The sequence below is a fragment of the Saccostrea echinata genome, unplaced genomic scaffold, assembly GCF_033153115.1.
Source record: "Saccostrea echinata isolate AGI-Se365-2 ecotype Australia unplaced genomic scaffold, CSIRO_AGI_Sech_v1 ptg000001l, whole genome shotgun sequence".
Taxonomy (NCBI): domain Eukaryota; kingdom Metazoa; phylum Mollusca; class Bivalvia; order Ostreida; family Ostreidae; genus Saccostrea; species Saccostrea echinata.
This window is the reverse complement of record NW_026889750.1, coordinates 4,794,002-4,807,914: the sequence shown is the minus strand read 5'-3', so window position 1 is coordinate 4,807,914 and position 13,913 is coordinate 4,794,002. Positions and strand designations below refer to the sequence as shown.

General features: G+C 31.9%; 1 protein-coding gene across 2 annotated transcripts in view; it reads left to right on the top strand.

Moving 5' to 3' along the window:
* Window positions 1–13,913, top strand: part of LOC133183807 (uncharacterized) — a 59,118-nt gene that overhangs the window by 1,349 nt on the left and 43,856 nt on the right. The window contains exons 2-5 of one of the 2 annotated variants that reach the window (XM_061318720.1): window positions 1,290–1,344; window positions 3,084–3,104; window positions 10,620–10,751; window positions 11,363–11,455. In XM_061318720.1, the coding sequence (XP_061174704.1) occupies window positions 1,290–1,344; window positions 3,084–3,104; window positions 10,620–10,751; window positions 11,363–11,455 (301 nt within the window). Of the gene's footprint in view, window positions 1–1,289; window positions 1,345–3,083; window positions 3,105–7,684; window positions 8,357–10,619; window positions 10,752–11,362; window positions 11,456–13,913 lie in introns of those variants that run through there. The other variant, XM_061318713.1, reaches the window with a different exon arrangement.

Below are 13,913 nucleotides of genomic sequence, written 5' to 3'. Positions count from 1 at the left end.
AGAAATGAGACCATATGCATGCACTTGAAAAAATACCTTTTTACTAGAAAAATCTTTAATCATTAATACACTTCTTTCATTTCTTTTTGAAATGCAAATAATAATTGACTATTAGAAGTGCTATAGTTAGTGTTCTAGCACTGAATAAATTTATTTAGAGACATGAATGTGAACATGAATAGAATCGGAAATATGAGAATTGTAATTTTCTCCTACTTGTCTGCCTTTAAGACTTAAGTTTGAACATTTCACCTTGACTGCTTTGTCAATATAAGCTACGTTTACATACCTTTAAACCTTCTTTTCAAAGATAACACTTATTTTCATGAAACACTATACCACATAGAGACCATGCAGGGATGCATACAATCTTTAAAGTTCAAACTTGAGTAGGAACACTGTAAAGATTTTGAAGAAAAAAATTAATTTGAATATAGAGCTGTTTTTACAAGGCTCAGGTAAAAAGAATTTAGATACTTATGCATCTATATCTTCTTAGTATCAGTAAAATTCTCATTCAAGTTATTAAATTGAAAAACTATGAAAGATCTTCACAAAGCTCATGCACAAAATTATGACATAAAAATTGTGAGCTTAATTTAAAAATTAAAAATAGGTGCAGTTTGTCATAATTAAGACAAACATAACTATGTTCATCCATTATCTCACAGAAGGTGCTAACAAACGTATTGCATGTATTTCTTTTAATTAAGTTACATGTACCATAATATGTTGACAGTGCGACCATTAGGGCAAGTGCAGATGTGTATTACTGAATACCTATTCAGTGTTAACTTAGATCCGCACAAGGCATTTGGAACATCTAGACTTTGATGTCACATGACATTGAATGTTAGTTGCATTACCGAAATGAAGTCTGCAAATTTTAACAAAGAACATTTAATCTACTATTTATGATATCACAATATTCATTCAAAAAAAAAGGTGAGTTTATTATTTGTGAACTTTTGTTGTTACCACAACAATGTGGTTAGCAGCAAGATGCATTTGCATTGCATTGTAGGTCTTGAGGTTACTGCAGAAAAAATTCATTTGGATCAATATGCTAATTCCGAATTTCTCTTCACTAAAGCATTTTGGTAAGAGCTCACAGTGTGAGTAGTGCTTTGCACCACTCACTGCACTCACTCCATAATCATGGACCTTGTTCATGTTCTTTGTAACGTTATTTATGGATTGATTTATTGCGCATATACTTTTGTAGAATGTCTGTTAAGCATGTATAGTGGCAAAATGTGCATATAACAGACTCTTTTTTTTCATTTTAGAATCCATATGACAGTTTTATGCGCAAGCATTTGGAACACTATGGATACTATACAGGTACTTCTACTGGATATATCTCAGGTCGTAATTGCCTGAGTAAAATAAATAATCAACAGCAAATCTTTATTTCTTATTATCTGTGTCCTTTATGATTTATGTCAATAACTATTGTTTGAATATATATATCCACATCAATCATAATTATGTAAACTTACACTCTTTAAGACAATTTTGATTTATAGTCCCTTTACACGCAAAATCATATTCATGCTATATATCTAATAATCTTGTTGAAAAAAGGCATCTTATGTTTTTTTATAAATAATCAAGCCAGGTATATCTTTTCACACATACTGACAAGATTTCCATCTATTCTGATAAAATTACCTTGGAAAATATGTAATTGACAAATTTCTTTAAGATAATTAGATTATAAATGAACCAGAAATCATGAATATAATATACCCCTGATGGCAAGTTGGTTAATCCTGGGTTGAGTTTGATATTTAAACCATGCTTCTACATATACATGTAGTGATTCATGGATATGTGGGCTGTATGTAATTGATAAAATAAGATCATCATTAGATTAATAAACCTGAAAGTTATTAAGGCAAGATGCAATGGTAGGTGATAAAGTTTATTGTTTTTTTAAATTTTCAGTATTATATTGTGCACAAGCCTTAAATATAAATTTATAAACATTTTAGATTCTTGAAATTTTAGTTCAGTATATCAGTATAAGAATGAGTATTTGTCTTAATTGGATGTACAAGACTAAGTATCCCTGCTACAGTAGTCCCCAACTATATCCACTGTGTTTGTTGGATGGACATGCATGTAGCACTTGGCTAAAGGGAGGGGGAGAAGAGAGGGATGGCTTTACTTTAGTTAGACTGAGGACTGAAATTTTTTAAAAGCACTTTTAAGCATTAAAAATTCATAGAATGGAATTTAAAATGATATGGTAATGCATTCTATATTTTTGTGACACATTTCACATTTTCAAAAATGAAAGCATATCCTTGTATCAATTCTTTTAAATTATGGGAGTTGAACATTTCTCAAACAAGAAATCACATGTCTTTTATAATCTTAAGTAAAGGGAAAACAAAAACTTTTTAAGGATGTATAATACAAGATAATCCATTTTCTGTTAATAACTAAATATGTATACTAATAATCATAATAATTCATGAAAACTACCAAATTATTTTTTTAAAAAGTATATTGAGTATGTTTGTTTTTATTTTGTATCTATCTTAAGTTTAAGTTTGTCTTATTTCTCATAAGAAAAAAATATGTCTAAAATAATTTAATTATTTCTTACTGCAAACACTGTAATCAAAATTTTTAACATGTACTTAGTAATACAAGTATTTTCATTCTGCATTTTAAATACCCATGAATATTTGATGTGGAGTGGGAAAATATAAGCATATAATACCAAGCTTCCAGTCAATGAAGTCAATATTTTTGTTGACTTTGTCTGGTATTTTGTATAGAGACCATTAATTTGTCAATTAGTCAGTGTACTAAACTTATACAGATAAACAAACCAACAAAGACTTCCCGAGCTGTAGATTCACTGATGTTTGTTTCAAATACCCCTATAGTGAAACCAATATCAGTGGCGCCATAGTTCAACAAAGATTTAAATGGGTTATTAAAGGCACTTGTTAATTTAATAAGCAAACAGTATAAAGTGGCTGCACCCTTCTGATAATTTCTAAAATCAATCTGGAAAGAGTTATCTCTCTTTAAGTATTTTTACATATTTTTCTCCCTCCTTTTAGCTCAAACTGAAATTGACAAATGTGAGTAAGGCTGACAGAACTAACAAATTTTCTTGTTTTTATCACAAATTTTTGCTTTCTTATTGTAGAATTTTTCTGCAACTACATGTTTAGTGAATCACCATTTTTTTTTTTCACTCATTCACTCTTAGAGATGAGCATGCACCTTTACATAATGAATTGTTTTATTCTGATTCCTCTTATTATCAGCATGTACTTGAAAAAACTACTAAATAATTTCCAGGAACTGGTTGCTTTGATGATATTTCATAATTAGAAAAATATCTCTTATGCATGTCTTTACTTCATACATTTCAGGAGGGGGTGTAATATATTACAATTGTAGACCCTCCAACATTCCTGGTAATTTTTTTCATAATTGTATACTTTTGCTAAATAATTATATTCCTATGCAATGCCCATGGAGTAGCATGTGTCAGTAAATGCACATTTATGAAATGTAAAAATTGTATATGCATTCAACATGAATATGTAAACTACATCAGTACATGTTTATATATGTATACAACATGTCTCATATAAAATTCATTCTGAGGATCAGCTATGCAATGCTCTTCATGAATTTTTTTACTCTTAATGCAGTCAAAACTTGTTATCTTGAACTCGATGGGGCAAGGAAAAACTTTGAGATATCAGAGGATTCAAGATATCCAGTTCAACTGTGTATGAATATTTGTTTATATATCATGTATATTGAAAAAAAATTGTTGAAATCAAAATATTTAATTCCTCATTTAAAAGGAGATTCAGAGAATAAATATACCATATTATGACTGCAATTGACTACTGTACAATATGCGAATGAGGATAGACTTTTATTTTTGTATACTGTCAGCACAGTACACTAGACATGCTGGAGAAGCTTAAATTTTGGATTGAATGCCATAGTCATAAGGTGTATTATATCTCTGTCAAGTTTCATTTCTTTAACATTGTATAATTATCTATTACACCAATGATTTTTGAAGTTTTCAGAACGTGTTCAGGATGGGAGGGGGAGACTCAATTTGGGGGGGGGGGGGGTCAATTTCCACAACATTGTTTGGATTGTAATTAGTACTAAGTACATGAATCTGCTTCTAGTGTACTCTTTCTTTCATGTCCTTTTTATGCCTCTGTATATTGGAGATTAAAGGAAGAAAATTAAGATTTTGGTCTGTCCATCTTTCTGTGTGTCTGCAAAACTTTGACCTTGCTTATAACTTTTGAATGGTTAATGCTAGGACTTTCATATTTCACATGTGTATATTCCTTGTTACAAGACATTTCTTTGGGTACTAACATTTTGGACCTTATGAACTTGGAGTTTGACCTGTTTTTTTTTTTGTAAAACTTTAATTAACATTAACCTTGGCCATATCTTCTCAACGGTTGATGGTAGGGCTTTCATATTTCACATGTCTATTCCTTGGGAAAAGACCTTTCTTTGGGTACCGTTATTTTTGACTGCATGACCTTGACCTTGGAGTTTGACCTACTTTGAAAAACTTTTACCTTGCTTATAACTTCTCCATGGTTTGGTGCTAGGGCTTTCATGTTTCACATGTGTATTTCATTTGACAAGACCTTTCTTTGAATACTATTATTTTTGACCTCATAACCTTGACATACTTTTGAAAAACTTAACCTTGGCAATAACTTTGCAGGGTTAGTGCTAAGGCTTTCATATTTCACATGTGTATTTATTGTGACAGGACATTTCTTTGAGTAAAGACATTATTTTTGACCTCATGACCCTGACTTAAAAGTTTGACCTGCTTTTGAAAAACTTTCCCCATGGCCTTGAGCTGCTGTATTGGGGGATCAGTGTATTTCAAACACATCTTGCTTGAATGGGGCAAATATTTTAATTACAAAATGAATTATCTCTGTTAAATTGGTATTCACATGGTATTTACATGTGTAAGTGCAATTGAAGTTTGCAACCGAACCCCCCCCCCCCCCCCCCCATCTATTTGTTTGAAAATTTACAGTTTTTTTTAATTTTTATTAATACAGGCTAACCTGTAATAAAAATCTTTTATGTGGTTATGTAGAACACCTTTCTTGATTTTAAATGAATTAGTATTGGAGAGATTTATTCATGTATTTATACAGTCATGTTATATGTGTTAAGCGTAGCCAGTGGGTACTTTGTATGTATATATTTAGCTGTTGTGAATAAAAGTTGTTTCAGTGCAATAGGATTTTTTGATTTTGGCTTAGACTCAGACTTAAATTGTTACATAATTTTATATCATGCATTTGACTAATTTTTTTGGTTTGCCTGCTTGCCAAAATGTCTTACATTTCAACAGGTTTTATACAGATATCTCAAGTTTGGTCTACAAACTATTTTATCAGGAGCTATCATTTAAAAATTTCATATACACTGAATTTCAAGTGAAGTGATACTTACTAACTAGGTTTTCTGAGCCATTTTTTATTATCTGTATATAAGTAAAAATCTTTGATATTATTTCAAAATGTCCTTGGAAGCACTTGTTATGTGAAGTTTCTAACATATATACACTCATCATCTCAAGCCATGGTCCACATATAGCTCTCTCCAGAATGGGAGAGCTGGATCATACATTTTGGCCATGGTTTGTGATAATTACATACACATATACCTGGCCCCCTTCAATATATATCTAATGAATAATCCAATGGCTCCCTGATCTGGATGGGGCACCTATAATGTTAACATCCAGATGAATCCAGGGGCCATCCATGACTAAGATAGATTGGTTAACATTAAAAAATGGAAATAAAATAATAAATCTATGTTTTGATAAAGGACATATTACTAGTGAATGTGCTCAGAGAAGGATTCTAGTCTTTGCTAACTAGCTAAACGTGTACTTTATTAGCAAATCTGTGTGAAATTATTTTGATAAGAAATTGCTTTAGTGATCAATTTGTTCTTTAAATATATATTTGTGTAATCAATAAAAGCCCATGGAAGGTCCCTCATTCATTGAATTCAGTTGGTCCCTATCAGAAAAATTTCAAAAAGTATTTACATAGAATATATAGGATTGCTCTTCTTGAATTTGGTGGATGTTTGTTTAATTTGGAGTGTTTATAAAGTTTCTTCTTGTTCCAAGATCTACAAAGTATTCCCCCCATATCTACTCGTATCAACTGAAGAATTTCAAACAAACTGGACTATTGTGATGTTTTAAGGATTACATGCTCCGCAGTGGCTAAGTCCAGCCTAAAGAAGATATGCAGTTTATCATTATGAATTCAACTTCTTAGACCATTTTGCTTACAATGAGATGTGACAATGCTGTATTCAATTTTTTTTATTTTGAACTGTAATAGTTGATGGTGTCAGCTGTTTTAAAAAAGTTCCGTTGTCCCCAGTTTTACTTGCATGTAGCTATATTTGTACCATTTTTCTATGATGCATGAACATTCAATTTTGATTTTATGCAATGAGCAGACTTTAATTGCAGGTCTTTTTGAATATGAAGGATGCTTATCATTCTAATTAAGCACAGGTCTTTTTGAACACATACAGCAATTATATTTTAAATGGTTACGCAGTTTAACTCTCGTTGAGACTTAAATACATTTACTCATCAAATTCTTAATGGTTACATGTTCTACTCAAGAAAATGGATGATAATTTAAAAATTTTTTATTGCCATTTTGGTGGGCAGTATAATATAGTTTAACTTTTGCACAGAATACCTGTAATCAACTTATTAATAATATCACTTTGTAAAAAAAAAAAGTATTTTTAATACGGAACATAACCTTACATAAATGATTAATAAACGTACAGTTATAGTGATGGAAAACTGTAACTTCAGATCATCACAGAGAAAAATGATTTTGTGTATAAAAAGTTATAATCTATTTAATTTTTCATATGAGAAAAATCAAAGCTGTATGGATGTAGGTGCCACATTAGATTGTTTAATGTTATGGTATACTATCATACGATTCAACAGCTGCCAGATTGAGGTAGTAGATATAGTATTCCATTCATCTTGCAAGACTGTAATCTCAAAATTTCTTGCTATAGTCCAAGTGATCTTGGTTTTAGCATTAAAGAAAGTGAAGAAAAATGGCCTGTATAATTCCAATTTAATCTTGACTGTACTTCAGAATTGGAATTTGGACCAGTTAAAAGAGAAGATCGTCACAAGAGTTCTAGACCTGCTTGGGTTTAAACTAATAATTCCTTAACTCAATACCTATTTATGTTTGGCACAATACTAAAACCAGTATTTTTGATATGGTCCAGATATGCTCTTTTATTAATCAGGATCGCAACAATACAGAATTTTAAATGGTGCGCATGGCATAAAGAATATAGTCCTATTGTTCAGCAGGAACCTGTTGAGTAGCCCTTTAATTAATAAAGAAAGGCTTACAAAAATACTATGTGATAGATTATACAATTGTGAGCAGTCCTTCCAAGCAACGGTGCCGAGTAAGAGGGGGCATCAATCTATCTTGTCAACCACTCTGAGTAATAGACTAACGTGGCAGGGCTAGGGCAGACAACCATTAGCAAAACGGGTGAGAGATTGAAAAGTGTTTAAGTCTCGGTGAACCTGATTGGATAGAATTTTCAAATTTTTTCACCTGCAAGGATCTGTGGTACAGACATATAAAGATAAGGACTAGTGCATAATCAGTTACCTTATAAGCAGTTTTTAAGATTGAGGAGTGCTCATAATAAGTATGCAGGATTGGATATTTAAGTGCATTGTTAGGACGTAAAATGGGCAATAAAACATGTATCCAATCTAGAGGAACTAAGGAGTAGCCCAATTGATTTATATGAACTTGTGTATGGATTTTAAAATTTGCTCTTAAACCATCGTAAAATGGCATTATTGATGAAGTTTATATTGGTTGTCAGGTCTGTTGATTTGTATTCATTGAAAGTCGCCCTTCACGAGATGTGAACAAACTGAATGTAGCAGAGGAATTATAAGCACCAAATAGGAAAAATCGTTTGTCGGCAGTGCATTACTTATTCATCACAATTAGAAATCACTTGATCTTGAGATTATGTTTCATTTTTGTCGATGGTTTTGCTTCCTAACGGATTTTAATACAGGATTTAGCTACATAGAGTGGGATTTGATGTAATTCAATGAAGTTGGACTCAGAGAAAATGATATCTCGGCCGAGAACGTCTCAGTCTGCGAGATCCAGGATTAAAGGACCTATTTATCAAGAGGAGGATCCCAGTAATTTCTGGGAGGTGGACTTATCTTTTCGGCCCATAGATGTATCTATATTTGGTATGTAGAGAATGTGTAGAATTATGTACTACATGTATGTAGTTAATTAGATTGAAGTGCTGTGATCTGACCAATTAACTGTTTGTATGTTTAATTATTCAATACATAAATACATTTATCTGCTTTCTCCCGAAGTCAATAAATTGGCATATATATGTAGCTTTCATCAAGACAATAGGTATGGGTTTTCACAAAGGCTGATTTATCAACTTTTCAAAAGAGAATGTGTATGTTGGAATCTCTTAATTTGTACAGGAGATGATAGATATAACAACAATATTAATACAACTTGATAAAAAAAACTTCACTGAAAACTAAAATGATGAAATTCCAATGATGATGTCATGTGTATGTAGATGGATGTAAAATAATGAATTTACTACATGTGTGTGTTTCAAGACTGTGTTTAGTCAGTTTACACTGTGTCGGTGCTCTTATGCTCAGTGGAGGTGATGGCGCAGTGGTTCGGCCGCTGCTCTGCATTATCATTATTAACTTGGGCAAGTTACTTTACTCTCTACTGGTGCAGCCTCTAAACCCAGGGGTTAAAATGAGTTCTGCTTTTATGCCCCCCTCCCAAGGGGGAGGAAGGGTGAGAATGCTTTTGATGGTGCAGGTTCTTTCAGGGGTTAAATTGTAGAAGTCATGCAGTGCAATTTACTTTCAAATTGTAAGCAAGCTAGACTATAAACCCTACCTTTACCTCATATAAATATGTTTTGTTTAGAAGTGTCCTAGGTAATGGGTAATTGGCTCTTTTATGTTAACTACATGTATATAAATTTTTTTTTCAACTTTTACGTAAGAGTCATTTGTTATTGTACAGTTTTTCTACAAATGGAATTTTTAAATTTCTTGATGTCATGCAGATATGTTTAAATAAAAACAACAAAGACCTGAAATTATGCTCTCCTCTGCGCCGCTTTAAATATTGAAAAATATGCAAGTCTGTTGGTAATTTGGCATTGATTAATGGAAATTCAGGGCTTTCAACAACAGTTTGTATCAATATTGGATTTAAGAATGGAAAAATGCTGTTTATTGTTTAAGTACATGTATCAACACTATGAAAACACTTTTAGTTGTATTAACAGTGCAAACCTGCATGCATGTGAGTGAAAGACTATTTGTTAAAATAGATTTTAATGCAAATGTTTACAGCCCGAAATCGTCAGCTTTTTCCAATAACCGAATCTTCCCGTCCCTCAAAGTCAGCTGATTCAGACAAGAGCAAAGATGACCAAGATGAGGGTCAAGAGGGGTCATTTGAAAGCGAGGAATATGAGGAGGATTTCAGTCTCCTCACAGGTCTCTTGTCTGAGTAGTCGTGTATGTCTAATGTTGTCTATTCATAGTCAGCTCTGTATGCTAGACCAGACTAAGGGTTTGAATTCAGCTGAGATTTACCCCAAACTGCTAGAGATGCTGCCTAGTTTTTGATCTACTTGTAAATCACATTAGATTTAATACATTATTTGGATGAAGAAGCACAATTGTAATGTTGTTGTATATAAGTGATATTGACTTCAAACTTTATGATGAGTGGCATTTTTTTTTATATACATTTCTTACATACTATAAAAGTGGTCACAATCATTTAAGTTTCTGAATTGGTTTTATTTGTATATTGGGTTATGGGCCAGAAAAGATCTGAAGTCATGCATCTAGTAGTAGCAGTTACATACATAGCTATAGCTCTTATTAGACTTCAAGATAAGTTGAAAGTAGTGCAAATGTCCAAAATTATCTATCCTATCCATTCATTTACCAAACATTTATTTTTGGTCAAAGATTTAGAAAATTATATAGTTAATTTTCAGGAAATTACATTTTGTTTATGTGTATATACTACATGTAGTTATATTTGTGTGCAAGTACAAACATCATAATTATAGAGTGTTTGAATTAGAAGTACTAATATAAGTGTTTTTTGTTCTTGTATACATTGTAATCACCTGTCTGGTAAGTCATAATCTTGCAGATACATGTATATATTGAGACCTAGTGACATATGCTTTCTAAATATATACTGATACTACATAAATATGTAATGGATCATGCAGATTGTTTAGTCACTGAATGCTCAAGTTAAATTTCAATGGTATGTATATGAAAATGGTTAACAAAATATAATGTTGTTTTGCTATATGTAGAAATATTTAATGAGATATCTCTTCAATGTTATTGAAGATGCCTAGTTTTGTATCATGATAACGTTTTTGTAGAAACATTCCTTAGTAACAAATTTGTACTTGGGTTTCAGGGAGGAATCAGGGCTTCCGACACAATTTTTCTTCCTATGCTGAATGGGAGAAAACGTATGGGTACCAGTTAAGTAGCGGCAGTGGGAGCGAGAGTGACGACTCCGACTCGGACTTTGATGACAAGAAAAATGGTATGTTCTAGATTTATGTAACACTCTTAAAAATAACTACCTCTACATTTTTATCTTTTGCTTGAACTGGCATTCCACCTGAAGGGATGACAGAGACAAATTATATCACTCTCTGTTGGTCATATTTTCTTCCATAATCTTTATATTTTCAGTGTTATCTGCATTGTAAAATACAAATAAAAAGATTGTCCACTGAAGAAAAATAAACATGGATAACTTAATAAGTAGTCCAGTAGCTATCTGTTTTAATGGTGCTCCCATGGGCATCAGTTTTGCTCCTTAGAGCATCTATTCTGCTTGCATGTACAGAATGTTCAGATGGGACATCATTTTTTCATAGACATCAGTACTCATACATTAATAACAACATTAAAATTGTAAAAATAAAAATTAAGTTACCATTCATCCTTAGAGATAATTTTTGGTATAAATATAACCTAAGAATCATAAATTAATGCTACCCATCAATGCATATGGTGCACTTGCAGTGATTAATACTCAAGAACCAATGTCATACTTGCACAGTTGTTCATGAAAATTGTCATTTTCTACATGTTCTATAACTACATTGTATCATCAGAATTAAAAAATACATGCTTTTGTATAATCAGCTATAGTGGTGGATAAAGAGAGATCATATCATATACGTGCAGGTGTTAATTGTGATAGCGGCATTAAGAGTTGTGTAGACGGAAATCTAAGTGGTAAGGTTTCTTTGTTAGAATTCACCTTATTCACCGATGATAAAATGGTTTCATGTTAGTCTGCAGACACCATATCCACCGGGTTTCATGCATGTTTTCACCTGTAATTTCACATGATGGCCATAGTAGTAATTTTGTGTAGGCATTTTATGTAGAATTTTCACTTTTTTTCACTATAAACATTATAGACATTAATTTTTCCAATTTGTTAAGGAATGAATTCATTAAATTTATACTTTTTGTATATGTTTTTTTTTTTTAATTTTTATTTGTATAACAACTCATGATCATTCTACATATAGCTATTCATTTATAATAAGAAAATTCATGTTTTGCGATACTTTTTTGTCTCCTGAATAGCAGAATTTAAGAGACCTACTAGCATCACTTTGTCTGTGTGTTGGTTGGGATTAGCACTTTACATAGATAATATATGTCTTTCATGTTAGACAATAAAAAATGCAGCTGTTTTTGCTATGACACTGTACTCTATGGACAGGATGATTGTATCAATGCTTTATTTGAGAGTGGCTAGTTTGATGTAGCAATTTCCAACTTTGCCATCACAAGTCAATTAAAGAATACTGTAAAACAGCTATTGATTCCAGTATGGTTCTTCATCAGAACAAACAGTATTTCTGGCAATTTTAATGCAATTTCCTCAAACTAACAAAGAATATGGAGTGCATTCATTGAAGTTAGGCCTCACTTTCAGCATCAGACATTTGTGATTTCCCCATTCTAGCAAAACTAGTGGAATTTAGTCAGACCCGAAAGAGAGTTTCAATATAGTGTTGTTGTTTTTTGAAACATGAAAGCATCCTAGACCATTTGTTTAAGTTTTCGGGGGATTAAAACTTGAAATAAAGACTCAGTTTTATACTTATACATGTATTTATGTTCCCTGGAGAGCATGTCACTTTGTCATCTATTTGTCACTCCATCCATCCATCTCTCAGTTGATTTTTCACGGGAAAAAAAAACCTTTGGGGTGACGTGTATTCCTTATCAACCATTGTGATTGTTTTACAATGGACTAGGAAGCATCTCCTAACTGTAACACTGAGCACTGGACAATTAAAGGAGAATAAAGGTCAATTATCCATGGTAGAAACATTTTTTGAGGGGGTCACCTACAAAGCAATAGCAGATGCACTGAGATCCCCTTGTTTGGTGTCTGTCTCTCTGGGAGGAGGCAAACTTATATATATATACTCTTTATAGTTATTTCAATTCATATAGCCTAAATTGTGAAACATCATGATATAAGACATCTCAGTAATCAAGATACAAACATTAACAGGAGTTATAATGGTTAGTTCAAAATCAATGTTTTTTTTTTTAAGGTGGGGGGGGGGGGGGGGGGAGTGATGAGCTCTGATTAATGTGTTTGCAACAATCTGTACAGTTAATACCCATCCCAATGTATACAATATATGCTGTGTACTGGTATATAAATTTCTGATATTTCCATATCACTATGAATTACGACAATCGTTCCTTGAACACTCTAGTTTAGCACGATTTCACCATTTACTAAGCCCAAGATAAATAGTATTGTGTTTTGTCTTTTGTTTGAGATTTACTTTGTTTGCACATTAGTAACACAATTTTCCAGACTTAGTTCATTTTTTTTCTGAAGTCCATGCAGTCATTAAAGATTGATATTAAGTCTTAGGAGCAAATTCTCTGTAACTAATTATCGAATCATCTGAGTCATTACGGAAGTGGGATATTGGGTTAAATTGGATGATTGATTATAAGGGAATTATGAAATACAATGAACATGCAAGGTATAGAGAAAGTTCATTTACCTTAATTTAATTTCCCATAAATGAGCTAGCTAGTTCTTATGTGTTATAACATGTATATGCATGTACATGCAAATTTCTATCAATTATTCTCTTAAGTTGAAATCATGTTAATGTCAGATGTACAGATTTTTTTTTTAGAAAGACTGCTAATATTATGTTGATGACAGTAAAAACTTATTAGAAAGATCACTAATAATGTTGATGACAGTAAAAACTAATTGTAGAAAGACTGCTAATAATGCTTCAGTAATTGATTTAAGAATTAGGTATTTTTCTTTCTGCTTTCTTCAGTGTTGTTATATGTTCTTTTGGATAGAAAAAAAAAAGACAGTTTATATTACCAAATGAATGTACTTTTTCTTGCATTTCTAATGAATAGACGTTATCTGTAGGATCAAGAGTTATCTCTCTTGTTCCATCAAAATCAATTTGTGCAATACAGGAGATTATCTTAATATTAATAATAATGACTAAACCAAGTGCAGTAAATCCCCATCATCCATGCTGCTAATGTATCCACTGAAGTGTTAAATGTGATTTGTCTAACTCTGTTCATCATTTCTTAATCCACTGGACTATGCATGTACATCAAAATCATTTGAGATTTTCATTTTTTTCAACCATGAAACAACTACACAGGTTTT